Here is a 26,197-nt window from a genome sequence, read left to right on the forward strand (position 1 = left end):
CATAATTAATCAATGGGAAATGTCCATGGTGCTCAGTTATTATTGCAAATAATGAAGATTCCCAATAAATCCAAAGAAATGTGAATTTCCTTATATTTATATATATATATATGTGCTTTCAAATAAATTAAAAAAAGAAATATACGGGCATCATTTAAACCCTTCAAAGTCATTTAAAAAACAGCTAATACAGTCAAATGTCTAAAATATTGTGAAATAGCTTTACTATCTACGTATTATTAAAAAAATGTATTGTTTGGTTAATTGATCCACGCAAGGCAGTTAATTGTTCATTTGTAAATGTCAAAACTCAGCTAACTGAAATGATAAACAATGAATGCTGCATCTGGCTCAACACCCGCAGTCAATTTGCAGTCCAAAAACAACAGGACCCTTATTTCCCCCTCTTCATTGCGTCAGGCTCAACTGAAACCGAATGAAAAGGTTTAAAACGCTGTTACATTTTTCAGAGAAAAAACGCCTACTGCCTCTCGTCTTACTAACTACTGCCTCAAAGAAATCCACGTGTCTTTTGCGGGAGAGTTTTCAAGAATTTCCATATTCCCAAAGACTTTTATTTCCAATAAAAGACACATGTCACTTTACCTCATACTGCAGATACTGTTTCCTCCACTCTGGAGTGATGTGGGACGAAAGATGCTCCGCGAATTTCATTTTGCCGGAGAAGAAAAAAAAAACAGTCCTCTCAAACCACCGTTTAAATCCAATTTTTTTCTATCCCCCAGTCGACGCGACTTTCTCAGTCAACTTGCTGCCTCCAAAAAAAAAAAAAATGCGGCGCGCGCGCTCCTCCTCAACTCCACTGCTGCGTCGTCCCGGTCAGCGCACTCCGGAGCGGATCCCGTCCCACATACTAACTACTTCTCGGCGAGCTTACTGCAAAGGTACAGCGGCGTCTCTCTATCGCGCTCTTTCTCTTTCTTTGAAGCGGTGTTGCTCGGTTTGACCGGAGCCGGTGCGCGCGCGGCTCAGTGACTTTGCTGCGTCCCACCCTGGGCAGGTCTGGGGACGTCGCGGTCCGCCATCGCGCTGAGGCCACGGCTGCGTGGTTGCGTCAGCAGAGCGCGCGCGGCGGAGGTTGTTGGGACCTCCAGCGGAAGAAAGAAAAATAAACGTGTTGGTAGTGCGGCCAGTGCCCCCCACACCTTCTACACAGATAAATCAGGGTCCTTGCGAGAGGATTGTTGTTGCTTGTATTTAACGTGCAATGAAAGAGGGGGATAAAGTTCAACTTCATAATATAAATACTTTATATGATATTGGTTTCCCAGTTTGCATTTCGTCTGGAAGTCCAAGGAGCCAAAAAGCGCAAACTCAATTTAACCATCAAATAGGCTACTGATTGCAAGTCTCACCATTGACGTCATCACCCGTTACTCTTCTGCGTGCATTTGTGCTTGACAGCCGTGGAACGGAGTAGCCTACTTATTCATACAAGGCACTTTGAAATGGGACAGCGTAGTTACAGATATTCTAGTTGGATGCTCAGTTGAATTGGTCTAAAGAAGAAGTTTTTTTCAGTGGAAAATCAAAAGTTTTAGACATAACAGGATAACAGGCTATACCGTGCATTTCAAAAGGAGCTCATTATGCTGCGCAAACACCACCGCTTCCGACGGCGAAAGCCATTGAAACGGTCATTTTCAATGGCAGTGAGACTACAAATATCCTAAACAAAAGTTGAATAGACTATTCGGTGTGTTTTTGTTACAATGCGATGGTTTTGTGTCGATCTAGTGCGCTGTGACGATTCATCAGCACGTCAATAGCGACACCTACTGGACAAACTGCGGTAATGCATTAGGCCGCCAAGCGTATAAACAGATATATTCGATTAATAAAAGGTATCAAGGATAGTAAATCGACCTGAATAATCAAACCGAAATTTGACTAGAAAGTAATTCAACGAACTGTTGGCCGTGAACCGAACAGAACAGAGAAGGCTATCAACTGTTAACTGTTGGACCAATGATGCCGTTGGTAGTTTAACCCTCGACATTAAGGACGTTAAAATAACAGACAGAGCTACCGAAAATGTATGATATATAATTAAAATATGTAATATTCAAATTTACTTAAATAACCCAATTTCGACTTGTCCGAAGAACCTCATCAGCCTACCACACGCTACTTAAGTTAATAACTAAGTAACTAAAGCTAACGTTAATTAATCTAACGTTTACAAAAATTAATAGAAGTTGTTGTTAACCGATTGGTTGCACACAACAAACACACCAAAAGATTGTCTTTTCAAGTAGTTTTTGCGATGTACTTTTAAAACACAAGCAAATTAAAATAGACCCGCAATTACGGCGCACAGACAGGGATACAAGCGGAACCTTTTCTCGCAGGCTGTTGATGCGCCCGGTGCTTTTACTCTGCAGTACTAGAGACGGACCAACGGCAGAAACAAATCCGGCTGTCACGGATTCTTAACAAAAACCGGAATTAAAGACAAAATTGGTCCTGACATACTTAAGAAAGATATTTATGACAGCTAATCTACGTTTCGTCTTTAACGTTTTTCATTCGGATCTCCCGCTCGCGTCGTCCCTGACGGCACGCTAAGGTTATAAACAATAACAACAATGGCTTCTGGGTCGCCGTCGTCCTCTCCGGACACTGCGACGGGATCAGGTACAGATCCGGCCCGGCCAGACACAGGGGAGCCTCTCGGTGGAGCAGGCTCGGACTCTGACTCAGATCTGGGCTTGGGTAAATTTGATTGCAGCGCCATGGAAGCGGGGGACCAAATGGAGGGAGAGGACCTGGAGCGGGAGTTTCAGTCTGCAGCTGACCGGGTACGAGATCTGGTTCAGACGGCCAGCAGGGACCAGCTGCTGTACCTGTATGCACGATACAAACAGGTGAGTGAATAAATGCCGCTGAATATAACCCATCGAATAAGTGCACCGCGGGACTAGATAATAACCACATACCTCACATGCCATACATCATTGTGTCAATCACTCATTTTTGACAGTGGAGATTAAATAAGCCTAGAAACCTCTACTTTATCACCTGGTGTAATTACGTGTGGATAATACGAGACTAAATGAATAATCGAGACTGTTTTTGTTTTCAGGCTAAAGTTGGAAAGTGCAGTACCCCAAAACCTGGCTTCTTTGACTTTGAGGGACAGAGAAAATGGTATGTAGCCTCAATTTGGAAGCCAGTTATTAATACACTGTATTACACGTGCTTTTTAAATGTCTTCTGTCCTGAATGTCCTTTTCAACTTCAAATGATGGCTCACATTAAATTTTCTTCACCGTTTAAGTGTGTTATTTTGATTATTTTTCTTTATTGACAATCTTTGTCAAACATTACAGTGATTGTGATCTCATTACAGGCAAGCTTGGAAGCAGCTTGGGGACATGGAAGTGGATCAGGCAATGCAGGAGTACATTTCCTGTGTTAATGTGTTAGACCCTGAAGGCTGCACAAAGGTAAAAAGAACCATCCCCGAGAAGTCTAAGCTAAATACCAAGACCAATCTTTATTATAAACTACGAGATATGTTTTTTCTACGGTTTGGTATTATTCGGAGCACCAATATAGAGGATTCAGTAGGGCAGGAACAGTAATAATGCCCCCTTACGGTAATTATATAAACATTACAGAGCGTAAGCTGGTGGCAAACTTGTTGAAAGGAAAAAGCTGACATCTTCCTAGTAAATCTACTTTTCTACTTCTTTCCTACCTGATTATAGCATTCTGCTAAATGGCAAATTCCAACAATCTTTATTCTTATTCAAGCAAACCTTTAGCTGTATTTAATATTAGCATCAGGTAAGTAGAAAAATGATGACCAAAATATAAATTTGCTGCCCTATTCTGATGCAGTGAGTTTTCTTGCCAGTAGAGGTCACAGTCACAGTATATTTTTGTCCCAAGCCTTTCAGTGGCTCTTTATTCTGTACTCAAAGCATGAAAAATACATGGGACGGTTATTTTGTGTTCCTCAATAGCTGCATTTTGGAATATGAATAATGCAAGGGACTGTCCTAGTTAGGTGTGCCTGTGTGTATCAGTACATAAGACAGACTGTTGACATGTCTACAAGACCGTTGTCATATCCCTTTGGTCATATCAGTCAACTGTGTCAGTATGGTACTGTTGCCAAGGGCCAGCTGTTCTTTGGGGAATCAGCAGGCGCATTCACTTATAACAACAACAACAACAACAACAACAACTGTACCGTCTACTTAGCTTGGCAGAGTATTATTATTGGGACACTAAGAACAAACTTGTCAGCTGGGATTTTCACATCAAAGTGTACTGTGACTGCTGAGTAAATATGAATTCAAATATTTAACACTGCACATTAAGATAGTTTTGATTTATCTACACGTGGAAGGTTTTACATAAAAAATACTGTTTGAAAATTGAGATGATTCCTATTAAGCGAACAATAAGGAAATTGTTTTCTGAATTTAGGCTCCATTATTTTGGGGAGTGGCTGGACCATTCTGCTAATTTGTGGGATTACAAATTACAAATTTGTGGGAAGGTAATTTGAAGCCCAAAGGCTTCAAATTACCTTCGCTTGTAATTCACATCTGCGTGTTGCTGTTCACATGAGCCAAAACATCTGGACAAGAGTGTGTGGATACCTTCTGCAATTGCAGCATATTCTCCAAACAAGGGAATGGATTGACAGTCCCCGGATTCTCCACAAGCACCGCCCAGACGGATGAAGTAGTTTGTTTTCTGTAACATTGAAAAGCCAAAGAATACACATATGTGTGCATCCAGAGGCCCGTCACATGTCCTGTGTGACCTACCTCTTCCTTGCTCCACCTTTCCCTCTTTGTTCTCCACCTTTATGCTGCCTTCTTTTCCTCTATTAATCTGCTCCCCCCGCCCTCCCTTATGTGTTCTGTAACCCCTTCACTCTTTCATTAACCCAACCCTGTTTCAATCCCTTCCTTCCAGATTTATGTCTCTTTAATAGTGTCAATGTCAACCCGCATGTCAAATTCTGACACGTTCTTTTCTCTGCGCCCGTGCCGCCGGGGCAATACGCGCTGACTCTGCCCCACAGCCGCACAATGCCAGGAGAGAGCCGGGCAGGCAGGCGAGCGAACGCACAACTGTCCCCCTGAAAAGAAGCTGATCGTATTAGTGTTAACAAAGCGCCGCAGCATGGCAGTTGCTATTCTTTGGGAACCTCAGTCAAATGGTGTAAGTAGGAGTGCATAGACCGAGAAGCAGGGGAGAGAATAATAGCACGAATTTGACCTCTGTTCCTGCCTCAATTGTTGAGCAGACACTGGCTTTATATTACATTATACTGAAGAGGAGCAGGGCCAGTGCATCAGCGAATATTCTGAGTTTCTGAAGTGAATTAGGTCGTCCCAGAAGTTCACGTACCGTTGTTTTGCTTTGCTTGTCTTGTTCTCCCCATTTTCTGAAATCAGATTTGTGTGGGTTCTTCTTTTGTGAATCGAGGTTAGTCGGTGAAGAATAGGCTGGATAATAAAGTCCCAGCTGAAGTGAACGCGGAGCACAGAAGATTAACAAGAGTCACAATTAAGGCGCTGCGCATTTTATATTGGTCTTGTGCATGTTGTTGGACGTCTACAACCTATGAGGTCATGTCTGAAGCACTAGAGGCTTCTTTCAAAGTTGCACATTTCGATCTCCATCTGGGTCGTGCATTAGATCTCCACAGGCTGTAGGTTCAAATCTATAGGCACGTTGCAAAGATGAACCAACCCGGTTGTGTAGACATGGACCACATTTGTCAATGTGGGTTAACAGCACAAGCTGCAGAACTAAGCCAAACCAGACTGCGTGGCTCTTTCACACTCATTGAACAAATATCCATATGCATCGGGTTGTATACAATTTCGGTTCACAGTGTTTGTTTGTCAATGTGTTCCTGTCTTTGATTTGACAGGAAAGACGAGGCGCAGAAAGAAGAGCGGGCTTCGGAGCGGCGGTTAGCTCTCTATACCAGGAGGAGATGATCAGGTATTTACATCAGAAGTAACACTTCCACACAGAAACGGACAACCATACGTCAGAACCTGCCTATTACATTTATTACAAGGGGAAAAGCAGCTCTTAGACACACATTGTGCATTATTGACTTGATTGTGCTGGAACAGACTCAGCTTTTTGCTTCAGCTGTAAATCACTTATTTAATGCTTAGGTCAACCTGATCTCAGTCTGGCTTTGATGCTGTATCGGATTCTATTCAACTGACCGTAGCTCCATTCAGGGTCCGGTCTCCAGCTACGGCACCGTCTCGTCATGCAGTTCTGATTTATGTTAATGAAATATATTCTCCATTTACTTCAGCCTGACCGACTCACTCGAGCTTAAAAAGCTCATCTTCATTTCAATGAAAAAGAGCTCTTTTTAGGAGATGAAAAGGAGATGTGTGAATCCTGCAGGTTTTCCTCCTAAATGGCTGTATGTGATTAGTATGCACGGCCTTGGAAAGAGGCGGCCAGAGTCTCCCCTTTTCTAATCACGTTACGATTCGGGAGGTACTATGGGGTGGAGGGAGGGGGCTTGAAGACGTGCCGGATACAGCAGACGGAGCGAGGTGCGTCGGGTTTCCCCAGAAGGACGCTCCCCACCGGAGACATCCACTAGCAACTCTGCCCCGCGGGGGGGGGGGAAGCCGGCGAGGAAGAAGTTGTTAACATGGCACATGCACACACCTATGCACTCGCGTGCCCACATAAATACACACTTGCCTCTGTATGTCAACGCGATTGCATCCAAATCCGTGCATAACCTGCCAGAACTGTCACACTCACTGCTCTGCTGCATTTCAATTTCCTCCCCCACACACACACAGAATGTGAGATGAGCAATGCAATTAACTCTGTCTGGTTAACAGGTGCTTAGCTGTTTAATATGGAGTGAGCTTGTGCGTGTGTGTTTGTGTGTGTCGACCGAAGCAGGATTGATTAGCAATATCCCAGAGCTACCGAGCTGATCAGTGTGCGATTGAAGAGGCTTTGAATGCTACGTTTGTAATTCTCTCGCCCTCCTGGAAAAAGTACTTTGATAAACGCTGGAGGCTTCGATGTCTGGACATTATTTGAGTTCTCATTGTTCCTCGTCTGTGGAGCTCAGCCATGTTAGGCGTGTTGTCTCACAGGGGAGGAGGTGTGTGTGATGGATGGATGGCGTGGTGTTGATCAGTGAAGCTCAGGCCAGGTAGATGAGTGTTCTCACCACTGTGGCCAGTTTATCCTGATGGATGAAGGACATATCTGCCAGTATACCGGACTGGACCCCCCCCCGCCCCCCCCCACACACACACACACACACAAACAAAACAAGCTCACATACATACTGAAACGCACACAAAACCACAGCTATTGTGATGACAGAGTAGCCTGTGACCTTCCCAGCATGCATTGCATGCATGTGTTGTTGACGTTACGTCGTTATATGACCCACATTAATCATTTTGCTTGTTTACAGCCTGTGTGTGTGTGTGTGTGTGTCTGTGTGTGTGTGTGTGTGTGTGTGTGTGTGTGTGTGTGTGTGTGTGTGTCTCACTGGGCCACAGACTAAATACACGTGTCTGTTGTGTGCGATTGTACATTTCACACGTGAGCTTATTTTGGAAGTTGTGTGTTTAATATAACCGTACACTACATTAGACTCACGCTCGCGCTTTATAAATGTGAGGATGTGTCATGCGCCCGTCAGGCCGGCCCCGTCCGACCGTCGACGAAAGACTGATGAGCTGGCCTATTGATTAGTTGCCGGGGAGACGGATGGTGGCCACACATCAGGGACACTCGGGGTCACCGTGGGCATCAGAGGAGGAAGTGGGTGTGGCCCAGCGTGGAGGCTCATGAATAAACATAGCGCTGGTAATCAGGAGTATGTAAATGGATGTGCTCATACATAACCCAGCAGTGATAAAAGTGTAATGAGTTATTCATAATCCATCACGGGCTGATGAGGAGATGGCGGGAAGAGGGAGGGGAGGGAGGAGGGAGCCGGGGGGAGATAAAGCGTGTAGATAAAACGATGAAGAAAGGGAAGTACAGCGGTTCATTAAAGAACAACCGGCAGAAGAAACTTTTGTTTGTGTAACTTCACCGCAAACAATGAAAAGTGCTCATCGTGAGTAAGATGGTTTTATTTCCACTGTGGGGAGTTAGGAGTTGATCCAGCTGTGTACGTAGAATCCTCTAAACTTTGAAGTGTTAAGCCCACATCCTGTCACATCTTTAATTGCGATTAATGTAGTTCGGAGCTGACTATCTATACAAAAACCAACACAATGTTGTGTGAAATAGCCTGTCTGCTCTATTCCACTCATTCCACCTCTTTTACATGCAATTGTAATGAGTTTTGGGGTAAAGTTGGCCCTTTATTTCAGGCAAAAACATGAAACCTTTTTTGCATTTTTTCTTCCCAGCCAGACCGTCTGAGTTGTTCTGATCAGAGCGCCGTACGGGAACTGGAACCCTAACTACGATAGTTGTTAAGACCACCTACTTGACTTCCCCAGTCATAATGGGACAACAGCCCACCGTATCCCCCAGTGTGTCGAGGGCCAGGTGTATGCTGGGGGATTCGTGAAGCCCGGCGCAGTGGAGCGACGGGCGTCACAGGCGGGAACTGGGCGCTTTTGGCACTTGGGGAGGACTGACTTACCGCGTGGGAGTGGGAAAGCGGCTGGGATGCGGCGTCTCTATCAGACAATAGGGCACTAAATTCAATTAATCTGAATGGCCGGCAGGAGGGGGAGGGGAAGGCGTAAAGCTCTAAATGAGATTTAGCCCCTTCTCTCCCCTTCACCCAACAGCCCACCACCCCTGCACCCTGCTCCCCCCCCCCCTCCAGCACTCACTCCTGTCCCCAATGCCAGGAGGTGATTAGAGACAGAGATATAATCAGAGGTGGGATAGGATGTGCGTGGTTGCGTGTGTGTCGCGTGCCAGTGTTCCCGCGGGAGGTGGCACGTGTGGCTCTGCTGCCTGTGTGTGTGTGACACAGAGAGACCAGTTGTGTGTTTGCGTTATCTTTTACGTCTGTGCCGTTGACGACTAAATGATCTAGTAGCACGGCGTGGCTTTCCTGGGCGTCGAAGGTGTTAATGCAGTTAAAGGATCGCTTCACACAAATGACAGAAAACGTATTTTCTCAGTTTACGCTGGATCTTAGAATACATACTGTCCCCATTAATCTGGTTGTAAGTAGCTCCGATGAGAACTGCTCGCAGTGAGGTTTGTGGATTGTTCAGAGCAAACAGGACTGAATGTGTAAAAATACCTCATCCATTCACCTCCATTGTGGGGCTGGAAGCTCCTCAAATCTCACACATATCTCAAAACATAGGAAGTCATCTGATTCTTTATCCACAAACGGAAAGAAAATAATGAAGTGAACTGTGTTCTCCTCGTGCCCTTCTCTGTGTCCCTCCCAGGGAAGAGGATAGGAACATCTTTGACTACTGCAGAGAAAATAACATCGACCACATCAGCAAGGCCATCACCTCCCAGAAAGCGGATGTCAATACTAAAGACGAAGAGGTAACTACGGAGCGCACTGCCGAGAAATAAGTCAATGGAAACGGTACTGATGCCATGTGAGAATGGCTGTTTAAAAGTTTACCTTTCAAGGATGTGTAATTGCCATGACAACACTGTCATGGCAGTGTGTCGGTATTGGGCAACCGGGGGCGGAGAGGATGGGGAATTTATCCATCCTTGGGATCCATTCTCAACCCCCCCCCCCCCGTAGCAAAGCACAGAGTCCGTACACTCCGCAGCGTCATTGGTATGTGCTTTTACCCCTCGTGCAGGAGGGCCGGTTGAAAATGACCAGAGTATCCCAAAAAAATGTACAGGTCACTCTGGGACGGCTCACGCTGCTCTCTTTGTGGTCGTTACGTCACGGTGTCAACGATCCCGACCACCTGCACGCGGGAACCGCTCCGCCGGCCGAGACGAGTAAATGGTGTGAGCAGCTTTTACCACGGCGAGGTGTCTTCTGGATTGACCGTGGTATCCGTTCATCTGCCCCCGATTCGTCATCGGCCAGGCCAAACGGCTCACCCCCCTTGCCTCCCTTTCATCGCAGCCGTTCTTCAGATGAGCGGGCTGTCGGCCCGCGGGTTCCCAGTCAGAGCCCAGATAGTCGAGGCACCTCGGCACAGAGAGCTTTGCGCGTCCGTTGTTGTCGTTTGTGCTGCTGCAGCGCAGCTCGCCCGACAGCAGAGGGCAATGGTGAAGTAAGTTTCGAAAATCAGCAAGAAGCCGGATATTTGAGCAGGTGGCCAAATATCTACCTGGGATACATGTATTTGTAGGTGTGGAAACCAAATCTAATATAATGCATTTCTATTGGAGGCGTGTGGAAGACGTGCACGGCTGATGAACTCATCCTGAAAATACAATTTTTTAAAAACTGAAAAGGAGGTAAACAAAAGGAGTTATTCATTGATCAGAAAGGATTGGTGATTAAGCCCAATAAAAACATCAACAGTAAACGTAATTCGATAAAACATTTATGGAAGGTGTGTACTTCTCATAAATGGAAAGGAGGACATCATATTATTTAGTAGGTAATTAATATAAAAGTGGTATTAGTAGAAATAAACATATTTAAGTAATACTTAAAGGAATTGTGGATGGAAGTATTTCGATTGTGTATTGCTGAAAGTGTGCGCTCAGATGTTGAATTGTCAATCAAGATAATCATCGTGTATAGTTATGTGGTGCATTCCTTCAGTGTGAGAGCTGCTGGCCAGTTTATACAGTACCAGTTAAAAGTTTGGACACTTCTCGTTGAAGTGAATGAGAAAATGACCACAAATAACCCAAATGCTCATTTTTATATCATAAACAATAAACTGCAAACGTCTTTGAATCGGTTCATTGGAAGCACAAACCTATCATCACAGGAAGGTTTATTATTGACCACAATCGTGCAATTGTCTCTCATAAACATCCAATATTCAACATATATACACATAAAACAGTTTACTGTTTGTTTGGTATAATTAGGAAAAGTTTGCATAACTGTACGTTTCCAATGTGACTTTAGCATTATATCACTGCATGTATATACGCTGGATACTTTCGGTTTCCCACAAACTCAAACATGCCAAACCACAAGTGTGCATCGACGCAGAGCCGAGGGGGGAGAGGAGAGGGAGAAGGGGAATGTACATACATTTAGCGTACACTGACCAGGTGTGCTTGATGTGCCCGTTTGTGTTGCTGCTTAGAGACGTTCCTCCCTTTTACCGCTGTAACGGCCGATCTTTCTTAACAGCGATGCTTCTCTCCTCCCTTTCAAATGAGGATAAAGGAGGCTTTTAGTCAGCTACCCACTCGAGTGGAGAGTGCTTAACATTTATCACCTGTGGTTTACCTTCCTGGATGGGACCATTTCCGCTCTAATCAGAACAAACTCTTCTCAATGCCCGAACTGGCTCGCACAAACTGAATGTTTCTCTTAATAGTGTTTTCTCAGCTTTAAATGCTGCACATGTTCCATTTTATACATTCAATGTTTTATTTAAGCAGCCCACTTCATTTGTGTGTGTGTGTGGGGGGGGGGGGTCTTCTGGAATAGTAAACTCTGGTCTTCAGGGAGGATGTTGCCAGCAGTCAGCAGCAGAGACACCTGGGGAGGGGAAGGGGAAGGGGGAGGGGGAGGGGAGAGAGCGAGAGACTTATTGGTATTCTGTCCCGGCGCACAAGTTTCCATTTTAACAGGCAGCCTTGGTGATCAATATGATTTAAGGAACAGAATTGAACTTGGAGAGTTTGCTTTACCTAATTGGCCCCACTGAAAAATGAGCTTGCGTGGTTTTATTAGAACAAGGATCTTGGACCTGAGGAGTAGTCTGTGTGTGAGAGAGATCGAGTCGTGGATCAGAGGGCTTCTCCTAATTTGAGTCTCATCCATCAAGCTTTACAGATGTGTGCAGGTGACTCGTCAGCCTGTACTCCAACCTCCTAACTGCACTTCTTTGCTCACATGTTCACGTCAAACACGCGTGTCGTAGAAGTTGACTTTGAGGAGTATGCGGTAGGGGAATGTGCACTATGCATTTCTGGTGTAAATATGAGACATGAGATAAACAAGCCAGTTTAGTTTTCCTTCCAACCTGTTCTTATGCTGCCACGTGCACTTGTTCACAGGGTCGAGCTCTGCTGCACTGGGCCTGTGACCGAGGACACAAGGAGATGGTTTCTGTATTGTTGCAGCACAAAGCAGACATCAACAATCAGGTGAGCTGCGTTTTGCCTCTTTCTGTGATAATTAACTGCTAAATCAATGAGCCAATACGCCAAACAAGACACTAATTACCCAGAACGTCAAGTTATTGCCATTAAAGAGCAAAAGTCGGGCGTCCAACTTTAGGCATTCTAGTTTCTATTCATTTTATTATTTTTGACGTGCTATATGGGCTGAAAGCGCCAGTGTTGCTCTTAAGCTTTTGAAAGCCTTCAACGAAGAAACCGCCAATGGGGAAATAACTTTGTAGAACGACCACTCGCACATAATTGGGACCAGAGTTTGGATCTCGATGACATTTTGAGATTACACCTCAGCAAATGCATGAATTGAGAGCTGCAGTCAGTTATTTTTAGGTGGTGGCAGAACATCAACATTCATACAGTGCAAAGTTTCACCCTGGGCTCTGCTTCACCAGAGCACTTTAGCATGTTTGTTTGATCCTCTGAAGTTAAAGATGATCCGTTGCAACATTTGTGTTTTAACGTATAACCGAAGGATTTAGGGTGAAATCTCAAGGTTGCAGGAGCCGTCTCGTTTATTGCAAGAAGTGTTATGCACATGTTCACCTGCATGCTCAAGGCAAACGGTGACATCTCCAGGACTCCCAACTGCCCTTCTCTGCTCTCTCTCCCTCCCTCGCTCTGTCCCTCTCCATCCCGTCCAGAAGGTCACCTTTAATTCACTTTGTGCCACAGACAAATCCCCCGGGGCTTTAGCAGACAGAGTTAGCCGGTGGCTAGCGTGGTGTTTTGCCTCCACGAGGTTTAGCAGCATCCAGGAGGGCTTTAGCTTTGGCGGTAAGCTGGCTCAGCTGCACATCGGAGAAATTACTCCACTTCCCTGCCCAGCGGCGCGACACAATGCAGCTCACTGGGCCGCACACGGAGGCTTTAACTGTAAGGCCGAATCAATTGGAAGTAATCAGGCAAATTGTTTTACGTTGCACAACCCACATAATCAGGACATTTCACAAATGACTTTCTCTTTTGTGGTCATGCATGGCCCCTTTTGTTTTGAATGTTCACGGGGAGCAAGGGGTCGTGGGCGGGGGGGGGATTTGTGGTGAATGGTTCATAAAAGACTCACCAGTGGGATAACTACAAAAAAACACTTCACTAATGATTTAGAGCCGTATCAAGATAATGACAGCGGAGGAGGATTGATGGTACGTGTTATCCTTTTGTAAGATGCACCCTCTTTACAGTCATGTATCTATTGGTAAAGTAGAAATTGAGAGGCCAGGGCGCCAGGACGTATCAGCGGGTAGCGATGGGTGGATGAAGTTCGGTAGACTTTTCATTTATATCGTTACCATCTTTGTCTGATTTGACTAATTTTTTTGGTTCTGAAAAGAGATAGATGGAAAAAATCCAATGCTTCTTCAATAATCTTAAATATTTTGCATTGGAGTGAACAGAGACAGGATGGAATAATCTAAAAGTCCTTTCAGGTGTGTTTAAATTATTTTAGGTTCTGCTTTATGATAGTGCCTTTTCCAGCAACTTTGTGAAGGATGGATAACAAGGGGGGGGGGGCATAATTTAGGTGTCCAAAGTGCAAACATTTCCTGAATTCGTGCATTCAGGCAATCAGGACCGTTTCACCTGCCTTCCTCACAGAGGTTGGAGGAAGTATTAAAGCCACTGGAGCCCTGCAGCGTTACTGGGGGACATTAGGCATCAGATTCATGAGGTGGCTGAGCGAAAAATACAGTGCGCTGAATCCCACCCCTCCCTCGCTTACAGAGCGATATGCTTGTCATTGGAACCTGCTCACGCTGCCTTTTGGTTTGTTTTTTTACTTTGGATAAATCTGCCAAGGAAAAGAAGTTAGACCACTGTTTTATATTAGAGAAAGACAAACACTTGATGGAGCAGCTTTGAGCTTTTGTCCTTTTTTCCTAAAGCTGCCACGAGAAACGGCGTATGGGGAGTTTTGTGTGTTCATGAGAGTAATAGAGAATGTTTGGGGTTGCTCGCAGGCTATTAGAGCGACCAGTAATCTCTCTTGACCTCTAGCAACTGCACAGCAACCAGTAAATAAAGATCAAACATGATTTATGCTTAATTTGTTGATTAAAAAGGGGAGGGGGACTTTGAGAGTTAAAACAAAAAGTATTATTATTTGCTTGGCAGAGGAGGAAAATCGTTTGAAATTAATCAACTGATTGTTTAAGTGAATTGTTCCCAAACCCTGGTAACCTGAATTAAAAGCTCGTTTGATAGTTAATCCTGGATCAAGGCAGGGATAAACTACAATAGGTAGTTGTGTGTGTGTGTGTTTGAATACACACATCACAGCTCCGCCACCTGCCAATTGTAGATCAGGCCCTGGTACTGCACATTAACCCTCACCCTCACCGTATCACTGCGCCCTCAGCTAATACACCCCCCGAGGAAGTGGGGCACAAACTGTGGGAAAGATGAGAGTAAACCTCACCAAATGTAATAATGGAAATTAGGGCTTGGACACTGGATATTCTGTGTGCTAGAATGTATCTAAGAGCATTAAAAGGCATCAGCTTAAGTTTAGGACATTCCATCAGACACCGATGACCTCACCACCACGGTTCCTTTAACTGTAACAAGTGTCTTTGTTGTAATAAAGCACGGTGTCAGATTATTTTATAATTTGGGTATTTTCAGGCCAGCTAACATTCTCCCTCTAATTTCTGCAAGTGAAAATTAAAATGGGCAATTTGGGCCGTCTCAAATATTTGGTCTGGTTTCGTTCCGTGTGAACCAAGAGTTACCGGTCCGGATGTTTGTTTGTGTGTGTCCGCTCCCCCTGTGGTCCTTCTCTGTTCAGACCGTGTAATCCCACACCTACACAGGTGGAAATACTACCTGCAACCCCCTTTCGATCCCTCCGACCAAACTGCAAGGTTGCCTTGGAAATCCGCATTTGTAGAAAGGACATGTCCGTTCGTGGGCTTTGGTTTGGAGATGCTGCAGACCTGCAACAAAGGTCAGGAATGGTCTGGAGTAGATTAGTACAATGTCTGATTTACTGAGAGGGTAAGTGACTGAGCCGGGATTAAGCTAACAAAGAGGAAGGACAGGTGAGACGCAGGTTAACGCAAAACAAACACGGTGCCGGGAAGGAAACATTGTTGAGGTTTAAAGAAGCCGATTGGAGGGAAATGCGGTGCCGTTTTAAGCAAATGGTCGTGTCTCTCATCCTGTCACTCGACTCATGCCTTCGTTTTCTGCCTCTCTTTCTGTCTCCATCCTTCCCCTCTCCTCGTCGCCCCCCCACCCCCTCCAAAGCTCCCATCCCCTTCACTCCATCCGTCCCACGCCTCCGCCTCTACTTTGTATTAAAACAACATGATCCATGAGGCGGGGAGGGCAACTCGCAGCACCGCTAATTCTAATTAATCCAGCGTGGTAGCGCGGCCGCGGCGGGCCCCAGGCGCTCCCAGTCTATCAGATAGAAATTCATAACTTAATTGAGGTCAGAGCCTCGAGCCGGCAGAACAAAAGTCTCCAGCCAGGACCAGCTAGATCAATAGTAATAAATATCTGACTGGGCGGCCTGCAATTGGTGGCTAGAGAGCGCACAACTAGTCGCACACACGCAGTCTGCATGTGGAACCCGCAGGAAGATCTGTGAGTGGGGGAAAAAAAATCTGCTTTCCAGATTGGCAGACTGGCACATATGTTATTGATTTATCAATTAATGTAGAGTTGTCTTATCTTAGTTGGGTTGTAGTATTCTTCGTGTACTTGTGTGTAAAATGGAGCGAGGCAGCTGTGCACATATACTGTATATACACAGAGCGTATGTGTGGCTGATTTGTGAGGGCACAGACTCCCTTAAGGTATGGATCCATTGACTTGATATTGATACGAGTGGTCAGGGTGGACTCGGGCTACAAGCAGTGACTCAGGGAGATCTCAAATGATAAATGAACTTGGGGAATCAATATGATATAAAGGGACTGAGCTGCTTCAGTTTCTCTTCTTCACATAATAATAAGTTGACCGAACTGATGTAACTTCTGATATTAGGTCACTGCACATGTGTCAGTGTTGGTGGAAACTTTGGCTGGTAAGTAAAAAGACATTGTGGTCCAAAATACCAAATATACACAAGTTAGAAATAATGTAGCAACAGTGTCTTCTTCACCAGAGAGCGTTTTAACACAATCCGTAACCACAACTTTTATCAAAAGTGTGTGTATGTGTTGTGTACATAATACATTAAAGACAACGTATTTCAAGATTAAATTCCTAATACTGACATGTACATAGATACAGACAGTTCCAGTTAGTTAACAGTTATTAGTTTCTGTCCCGTTAGGGCTTTAACCAATAGTCATTTTATATATAGATCAATCGCTACGTGTGTATAATCTGAGACACTATTTGCTTGATTTTTCAAGCACAATACAAATCATTATTTAGGTTGAAGCCATCAAATAATCTGCATTTCTGCTTCATTAATAACTTGAACAATGGATCTGCTATGTAAATGTTTGCTTTTTTTTTCATTCTGAAATGAGCAAATTACACAAACTGTTCTTTCTCCAAAAAATAAGGTGTTCTTGACTTGTGACAAAATTTTCCATTTTATTTAAACTGAACAAATCATTAGCATTGGCGTCTGTTCGTGCTCATTCTTCATAAAAGAGGCATCGTAAACCTGTATCTATTCGTGACATTTCTCATTGAAGTCAACAACAAAAACGAACGCTGCAACAGTTACCGTGGATATTTTGCAGCTCTACTCGGAACATTTTAGAGCGCTTTGAATTCAAGCATAGCATGCTAGTGTAGCTGACAAAGAACACTGAACCATCTCAACTGTGTCCTTTATGGGGGTGTCAACTAGTTGTGTGATCAAAACAAACACACACACACACTCCGGGGTGGCTGATTGAAATTCTATGGTGGAGGCATTATTACACGTTTGTATCCCTCCCCTTTCCCAGCACTGCCTCCGATAACTAATGGCTCAGTCAGGACAGTCATAACAAATATCCAGCAAGATTTGTCATAATTGAGCATGTGTGTGTGTGTGTGTGTGTGTGTGTGTGCCCGTGTGTTTGTAATTGTGCAACCTATTCCCTCTAAATATATAGTGTCTTTAAGAAAGGGAAGGCCGCATGGTGGGAAAGTACGAACACAGAATAAATGGTGGGTTTACTGAATAAAAACGGTGAAAAGAATAGGTTGACGGGAGAAATACAGCAAATATAAATATATGAGTCGGTCACGGGTTGTTTAGTTCATAGAACGTGTCCTTTTCAACTCTGGCTGTATTAGGCAGTCATTGAGCATCTTACAAACCACTTACCATGATGACTTTATTACACTTTTATAGGATATTTGCACGGGTATGAAGATACAGTTTTAATTTGTCAGGTATTTGATTCACTGAATAAGCCAAAACGAGACATTGATATCTGGTCATTAAATCGACAGTCTCAACGGACCGTGAGAAGCGTTAATATGATATAATGTTGAGTATTGACAACACAATAACACCTACTGTGATAGAGCTGTTCATCCATGTCCGTATAGAGACCATGAGACAAGAAGACAGACAATATGCACAATAAATGTTGATGAATGATGGTTCCTGCATGTATCCACCATGTGTAATATCTGCATATTCTACTTGCCGTTGATGCAAGTAGGGTGTCAAAGCTACTGTCAGCTCCTTCACACACTATTGTCCTTGCAGCAGACTGAGACACCGCTAGGAGCACACATTAATGCAGATATTTAAGAAAGCGCTTCCTCCTAATACTTGGCCAAAGTGTCATTTATTGTGTGTTTGTGCGTGCCTGCCTCTAGTGTGTACGCCTCTGTTAAAGCAGACGGATCTGAACACACCTTGGTAAAACACACACACACACACTGTAAGCCGCTCTTATAAACGTTCATATTTAGTACTTGCTGCGAATTAGCTCAACTTGATAAAATGAAGTCTGTCGCCGCGCTGTGTTAAAAGGGCCCGTTGGACGTGGATACCGTTATGAATCTATAATACGAGCACTCAGAAAGGAGCCAGTGACTTGACAGTGAGAGCGTGGCCTAAAGAGCCGTCCCAGCAGGTAACAGTCCTCCGTGCCATCATCAGCTGTTGTTTCTTTCCCATTGGCCATTCACTGGGCCCTGCCCGCACACAACTATTTGATTTCCATCGTTCTTAACCGTCCACATAAATTGTCGGGAGCATTAAAGCTGTCCTCGACCGCTTCAGACGGAGCGGGCTGGAGTGGGGGGGGGGGGCTGGATAGAGACAGTGAGGGGAGGGGACGGGGGTGAGGAGAGAGAATAAACAAAGTAAGTGTTTTGCCTTCCATCAGTCTCCTGCAGTACTCAGCTTTATGAGTCCCTCACTCCAAATGCCTTAGCTGCAGCCCCCCTCCCCCCCGCTGCCTGGCCATTGATTTTCATATTACACTCTTTTATGTATTTATTTATTTCATATATTTCTTTTTAAACATCATTGATGTGCCGCAGGAGGACAGACGGGGCCTCTGGTGATGTTAATTCAGAGTCTCAGCCTCATCCTCCTCTCTGATGGCTTTAATGGAGGCCAAGGTGTCCCACGGGAACGGGCAAACTCTGCGACATGGGAAGGGGGGGGATAGAAAGGGGGGGGAGAACAGGGTTGGAGAGATTTAGTGAGAAAGGGAGGCTTCTTTTGTCTGGTGTGACAGGAAAAGGCCGGCTAGTCAGGCTGTTGTAGTCAAAGGTATGTGCAGCCTCTTGAGCGTTTACTCTCAGACCGAGGTCCGGATAGTCCTGTTATCCTTCGCCCCAGAACCACACGAGTGGTTTTGGGATGGACGATATGTCCCGAATGAAAGTGTGTTACACTTTCAGGCCTCTTGACAATTCTGACGCAATAGATACCCATAATCCCTGACATCCTCCGGGACCCCCGTCAGCTCTTGACCTATGAATCATTCAGGGTTTCCCCCCCAAATAGTGAACTTACTGATGCCAGCTATGGGGGCGATTGGGTGGGGCACTCGAAGGACACTCCCAGGAGGTGTGAAGGACGGGGAGTTTTGGCTAATTTGACCGTGCGTGGCAGTGCTCACAGTGGCAAGGTTACCTCTCCCGGCTCAGAGAGGAGACCCAGATTCAATTAGGACCGGTCCCGATCTGCAGATCCGTTTAACACAGGAGGGCATTCCTAACACACACACACATTAACATACACGCAGCAAATAGGTCGCACGCACGTGCATGCAAAAGCCTTTACATGCATAGTACGTACTTCTACACAATACATGTTTGTATGATCAATTCTTGCTTCATCTTTGGATTTAAATGGCAGTTCTGCATTTAGATGAATTACAAATCACATCACACATTGTTGGAGTTTTCTAAATTCTGCCTATGTTCTATAGCGGACTTTAGAATCAGATATTTTCTTAAATGCACTGACTAGGAGAGATACACAGGACTTGATGCTATTTGTTTTAGATTAAGATAAACATAAAAGTCTTTAGAATTTGGAATACATTTAGTAGAAAGTGCTACAAGGTGGTTGTGTCCGGTCCGTGATGTCGTTGCCACGGTAGCTGATCTGGTTACAGATGGGACCCATTGAAGGAGGGTCTCCCTCTCCTCCATCGCTCTGTGTTCTGCTTACTGATTAATGGCACCTGCTCATCATAATGCTATCTGCAGGAATCTGCATACCAATGATCCCAGGCGCCTATCGATTCACCCCTCATCTTCCCCACACACACCCATGAGACTGATCCACACACTCGTACCCTCTCACTCCCCCGCTCCCTCCCCCCAACCACTGTCATTATAAAAGTCAGCAGCTGCTGCATGCATTGATCATAAATCATAATTGCTTGTCCATTTTTCCCCACTTGTTTAATGTTGCTGTCAGGGGCAGTGGGAGAGTGGGGGGGGCAGGGAAAGGAAGAGTGGGGGGGAAAAGGCCCTGAGAAACTTTCCTGAGATAAAGAAAAAAGACCTGAGAAAAATGCTGAAGATGAACTAGAAAGAGAGGATGTGATGGCGAGAATGAAGAGATCTACTGGAGGTCATGGGAGGAGCATATCCATCCTTCCATCTATCTTCACACCGCTTATCCTTCATACAGGGTCGTGGGGGGGGGGGGGGTGTGTGGAGTCAATCCCAGCCAACTTCGGGCGAGAGACTGGTAAATCTAAATTGCTCGTAGTTGTGTACCCAATCAACCTGATCCCCAGTGCGTGTCTTCAGACTATGGGAGAAAGCACGAGTACCCGGAGAGAACCCACGCAGACACGGGGAGAACATGCAGACTCCACACAGAACCCGGGAGCCAGGACCGTCATGGGCGGCACGGTGCCAACCACCGTGCCGCCCATGACTGTATGACCTTTTTATATATTGCTTTCACCTCTTAAGAAACATGTTGTACAACGGTTATCTTTTGGGCCTTTTAGCTTTTGCAGGTAAGCCACTTCCTTTGATACGGTCGCAGCCCACTGCTCACCCCAGAAGAATAAAACATCCCCTTGCCTGGTGACGTGGCCGGAATGTCTGCCAGTAATCTGGCTAAGGTCTTGTTTGTTAGCTGTAATTACACTGACTCTAGCTATGATATATGGATGATTAATTACAGCACCTTTTAAGCAGCATCTTTTTTTTTAGAGAAAAATGAATGCTTTTGCAGTCCACGGGGCACCAAACACTTTTTCTCACTGTGCCTCCTTCAGACTCAGATCCGGCAGTGACGGACCTTTACTTTTAGTCCAGGATCTCTCCTCTGGCTTCGACGTAGACGAACACAACAAAAGACTGATTGAAACCTGTTTTCCAAGAGGAGATAAACTCCAGCCACCTCTGTGTCCCATTTGTATCCCTGACTGAGTTAACTTTCTGCCTCCGATGGGGCCGTGATCCCTGCTGGTGACGCTGGAGCAAACAGCTCGGGTTTGCAGTTTTCTTGTCCTGTAGTCCTTTGGTCTGTGAAGGCGAAATCACTTTCCAGAAATGACCACAGCATCTGTGACGGGGCCTTTTGCGTGTCCCCCTGCAGGTAAACACAGTTACAGACTACGTTTGATTTGATCCTCGTTGGCCTCAATCCCACTCCTGCCCTCTGTAGGGAAACGTCTGACAAAAGAGACACAAATGTATACACGCACGATCATCTTTCATTTGACTATTTTGAAATAGTTCCAGCGTTTCTTTTTGATCCATAAAGAAATAAGGCCACGCTCATAATCCTCCTACATCCTTAAATTTGCCGTCTTTCTCTTTCATCAATCTCGCTTCACGTTGAGTGTGTGGCAAAAATGATAGATCGGTGTGACTTAAATTCAGCAAAACTGCAATTGTACTAATAGATCAATCCCGAGCCATGCTGCTCCTAAGCATATTGCTCCACCCCATTAGGGTGATACACTACACAGCGCTGGATCTCTGCTGCTGCTGCTGCTGGTATTGTGCAAGCCGCGGCTTTATTGAGCACTCTGCTGACATCCAGCCCAGCATTTCTGCACCGCAAGGGGAAACTTTGGACGACATGTAAAAGCGGCGGTTTGGTGCGACACGCCTCCGTAATGGGATGGGAACAGGGGTGCACCAGAAGGAAGGAAGGAAGGGAGGTGAGGGACGGGGGGCGGGGGGGAGGGGGCAAATAACTGCAGGTATTGGGGGAGAGGTGGGAGTGTCGCTTCCAGGCTGCTTCCAAAGCAAATGGAAGGCAATCCAATTTCCTGTGATTCCATCAAGCCCCCGTCCTGGATGAAGGGGCATTAGGCAACGCTGAGAGGACAGGCCGCTGACCCCTCACATGACCATGCAAGAAACACGTATGCCGGGCACACACGCACACACTGGCGACGTACTCCCTGACGAACATGCACGTTCACAAGAAAAAATACTATGTAACCGTACTTTCGTACTAGTAATAGTGTTTGCCTGTGAACTATCAATCACTCATTCACACTCTTCGGTGTGCGCTCGCTGAACGACTGGCTGACAATTAGCGCCTGTAGCAAATTAGGGTTTAAACCCCCTTATGCTTTAATCATAGCTGCATGTGTCTGTGCACGCTCTCGAGAGAAAGTGAAGTATGTATTTTCCTCTCAGTTGCAGAGCACATTTCATTTTTTAAATCTTTTTTGTTTGATTTTTTTTTTGGTTTACAGAAAGTGCCCTGACTGTAGAATCGTTCCCTGTCTCTCTGAATCATTGTGGGCGACAGACACAATGTCCTCGATGCATCACAGGTTGCTGCTTAACTCGCAGACAGACAGCGTTGTTGGCTTGGGTTAACTACGGCACGCTCTCCACGCTGGTGGCGATTTGCATCTGTGCTCTGTGATCCACCCAGAGGGAATAGAAAGCTCTAATCCAATCAGCAGGTCCCCAAAGTGCTGCTCCGGAGCGAGAGAGAGAGAGAGACGCACAACAAGAGGATCACTCTGCACCAGAGCCGGCTCGAGAGGGGAGACGGGAAACGGACCAAGAAGGAAAGGAAAGATGGAGGAGAAGACTGAGTGGAAAAGAGAGAGAGAACGGTTGATGTTGTAATGAAAGGAGAGAGGGAAGAGGAAAGAAAGGAGGGACTGGAAAAGAGAGAGAGGCGACTGTGCGAGAGCTAATGAAAGGAACGGGATGAGGGAGGTGTGGTCTGCAGAAAGGGAGGACAGAAGAAGAAGAGGAGGAAGAATTGGATGAGAGTGCAGGGAGGACATGAAAGTAGCCGAAAAGCAGGAAGGCGCATGAGAGGATCCGCTGTTGGAAGGGCAAAGGCGGAAAGACTAATGAATAATTTTGCCATAACACTTTTAGTAATTTGGAGGTATTTCCACTGCAATGACATTTTAGGGCACCAAAAGAAATGTCACTGCGCTTGCTTGCTTTTAATCCGTCTCTGGGAATTTGGGGCCATTGTGCTTGGCTCAAGGACTGCTCTTACTCTGTGACTGAAGCCAGCGGTTGGACCATTTGTCATCATTAGAAGGTGCAAAGGCAAGCTAGAAAAGTGATTAAGAACTGGATCTCCTGTTGATGACGCCTGTCATATATATTGTCTTATTAAACCTGCACACACTGACACACACACACACACATATATCTCCTGTGTCCTATGTCCAATCTACAGTTCTAACAAGAATTATATCTCTATCATTGACCCCTTGTCCCCACAATCATTTTCACCGTACTCTCACAAATCTGCCTGCACACACACACACACACACACACACACACACACACACACACATAGTTGCAAGAGACCACTGAAGTTCAAGTCCCCCTCAGACAGGCTTTTTAATATCTCATCATCTCATAACTGGCATTTGGTACATTGGAAACATTGTACCTTTGGTGCACAGCCAACAAGAAGGAGGAGGTTGGTATATTTTGTAACATCTGATGCTTGTTTTGTCTTACAGGATAATGAAGGACAGACAGCACTACATTATGGTAAGAAGGACCTCTTTTATAATCTCAATTGTATTGTATTCTGCTTGTGCTGGTGTGTGTGTGTGTGTGTGTCCTTTGGTATGTATGTGTGGATTCCTGTCTGGTTTTCTTATTTGTGTGTGTGTGTGTGTGTGTGTGTGTGTGTGTGTGTGTGTGTGTGTGTGTGTGTGTGTGTGTGTGTGTGTGTGTGTGTGTGTGTGTGTGTGTGTGTGTGTGTGTGTGTGTGTGTGTGTGTGTGTGTAATAATCGGTGGGCCTCCCAGAGGAAATCAGCACTGGTCCTTAGACACCCCTGACCCTCTCATGCCCCAACACAAAAGTCCCGGAGGGGCGTTTCCCGTGTCCTCTGAGTGTGTGTGGCTGCACCATCTGTCCCCCAGCTCGGTGGCGTCGGCGCGGGCATGTTGCATCACCCGATGGAGATCAGCACACACAAAACACACTCGGCAAAGGAAGCCCCGAGGATGAGGCATAAAAAGATGACTAATAAACATAAGCGATGAACTCCAAGAGACAAATAGCAGAGAATGAAAATTCATTCCCACCTCTCTTTGCACAGGGCCACAGAGCCTGGCAAGTGATTAATTGAGGGTTTACTGCTCACCATAAATTGTTCTCCTCCTCTATGGCTCCCCCGGGGGGTCAGCCACTTTTAACAGCTCAAAGCCCGGGCGAGACACCCGCCACGTGCACACACACACCAACCCCTGGCTGAATAAAATGCTGTTTACAGCAACAAGAGGAGAAGTGCAATTTTGGCTGGGGAAAAATCAGCCGAGCTTTGTTAGTCTGATTCGGCTGAAAGGTAAGTGGCTCTTGCCGCGTTTGATACTCGTGCTGTTCACAGTCACAAGTTGAGCACGCAGACAAACTTGGTATGCATTCCGACGTATTGTGACCCCCTCATCCACGCGGCCGTCCAGCCACCCTGTGCTCGAGGTTAAAAGGCCTGGCTGTCAATCACCGCGGCTGCTGACATCAGCGATCGTGGCGCAGCACAAAGTCCGCTCTTTAAGAGGAGCGGGCGCTTGACACCGATGGAGAGGAGCACTCAGAACAACAGAGGAGGAGAGAGAGGGATGAGAGGGGAGAAGGGCAGGGGGGGCGCGAGAGGTGCATTGGGGAAGCAGAGACATGCTAACTGTGTTAAGAAAGAGCATGCCTGTCCCACTTCCTCCCCTTTATACACACACAGAGAGAGAGAGAGAGAGAGAGAGGAGACCCTTTTAGTGGGGCACAAATTGCCAATGGGGCAGAAATGAAGTGTTTGAGGGAACTACAGGTCCAGGCCAATGTCAGTGCTGGGCCTGCAGATTGGCTTTTCATTAACTGCAGCGCTGTGCACACTGTGCGTGACTACAAATGTGGAAGAAAAAGATACGAGGCACATCTACTCCGAACTGCTTTGCACTATCATGACTTTAGGTAATGAGCTGCAGTGATCCAGGAAGTACCTCTGGGGAAAGTGGACGTGGATGTTTGTTTCTTTTGTTCCTTTTTCCTATAACTCCTCCAACCTTTTTTCCTCTCTTCTCTTCCCAGCGTCGGCGTGCGAGTTTGCCGACATCGTGGAGCTGCTGCTGAACGCTGGAGCCGACCCCTCCATCAAAGACATGGAGGGCTCGCTCCCCGAGGAGGTCACTGAATCCGGGGCCATCTCCTCTCTCCTGCGTCAGCACACGGCTCCGAAAGGCTAGAAGGCCCATCTTTTCAGCGCGTTTCCTCCCCGCTCCACTCATTCGCTCTTCATCGGCCCTCCTTGATCCCCAAAGAGACTCAGTTCATCCCAGCAGTTGGTAAACCAGGATTGCTGATTGAGTTTTATTTGATTTCAGGTAGGTTTGATTTTGTTGGCGTTGCTCTTTGGAACTACGGGGTGCAAACATTAGCCCTCCTATTTGATAAGACACACAAAATGAAAAACACCACATGTGTTTTCATTTAAATACTGTATATTGAATTTATATGCCCAGTGGGGTTGAGTGATATGACGGTTACTGCAATCACTGGTGGTTTTGCTATACTGACGTAGTTATACTTTAAATATCTCTTGCTATATTTGACTGCAGGCAATGTTCTAATTCAGTGAGCAGGACTGCTTATATATCGGCAATATTGGAATGACAGGATTTGTGCATCAATATGATAAAATATCTGTATTTTTCAGCTATTTATTCACAGGATAAAACAAAAAGACATTCCCATCCACCTATTGAATCTATAAACGGTATGAAATTCAAAAATGTAATATTTTATACATATCGCCCAGACCTACTGTCCGGGTCTGCCAATCAGCCAGGCCTTGTAGAAAGGATCAGCCCTCTCCGACCCTCTGTACATGGTTCAGTTGTTATGTTCAAGGAATGCTTTAATCATTTGTCACATTAAAGTCTTCAACATATACTTTGACTTGTTCTCTGCTCATTACGCACCTTACAGTCAATACCAACCCTTGGTATGTATTGTTCAAACACATCCTGGAGAATGCAGTGTGTATTACTACAATCCTTTTTAACTAAAAC

At 45.5% G+C, this 26,197-nt stretch overlaps 2 protein-coding genes across 4 annotated transcripts in view; one reads left to right on the plus strand and one right to left on the minus strand.

The window, feature by feature from the left end:
* The window catches only part of xpr1a (xenotropic and polytropic retrovirus receptor 1a), a 52,195-nt gene extending 51,082 nt beyond the window's left edge, over positions 1 to 1,113 (minus strand). The window contains exon 1 of the mRNA XM_040183944.2: positions 607 to 1,113. Coding sequence (XP_040039878.1) covers positions 607 to 675 — 69 coding nt within the window. The 5' untranslated portion in view covers positions 676 to 1,113. The remainder of the gene's footprint in view (positions 1 to 606) is intronic.
* Positions 658 to 26,078, plus strand: acbd6 (acyl-CoA binding domain containing 6). 3 transcript variants are annotated; one of them, XM_040183945.2, is made up of 9 exons: positions 658 to 905; positions 2,753 to 2,888; positions 3,107 to 3,171; positions 3,374 to 3,470; positions 5,927 to 6,000; positions 9,438 to 9,543; positions 12,166 to 12,255; positions 23,646 to 23,676; positions 25,218 to 26,078. In XM_040183945.2, the coding sequence occupies exons 1-9, from the start codon at positions 658 to 660 to the stop codon at positions 25,370 to 25,372; spliced, it is 1,002 nt and encodes a 333-aa protein (XP_040039879.1). In that variant the 3' UTR covers positions 25,373 to 26,078. The 3 variants fall into 3 exon arrangements, with proteins under 3 accessions (XP_040039879.1, XP_040039880.1, XP_040039882.1); XM_040183948.2 differs by lacking the exon at positions 658 to 905 and adding an exon at positions 2,379 to 2,658; XM_040183946.2 differs by lacking the exon at positions 658 to 905 and having other exon boundaries at positions 2,329 to 2,888.
* The last annotated feature ends 119 nt before the right edge of the window (positions 26,079 to 26,197 follow it).

The sequence above is a fragment of the Gasterosteus aculeatus genome, chromosome 8, assembly GCF_964276395.1.
Source record: "Gasterosteus aculeatus chromosome 8, fGasAcu3.hap1.1, whole genome shotgun sequence".
NCBI classification, from domain to species: domain Eukaryota; kingdom Metazoa; phylum Chordata; class Actinopteri; order Perciformes; family Gasterosteidae; genus Gasterosteus; species Gasterosteus aculeatus.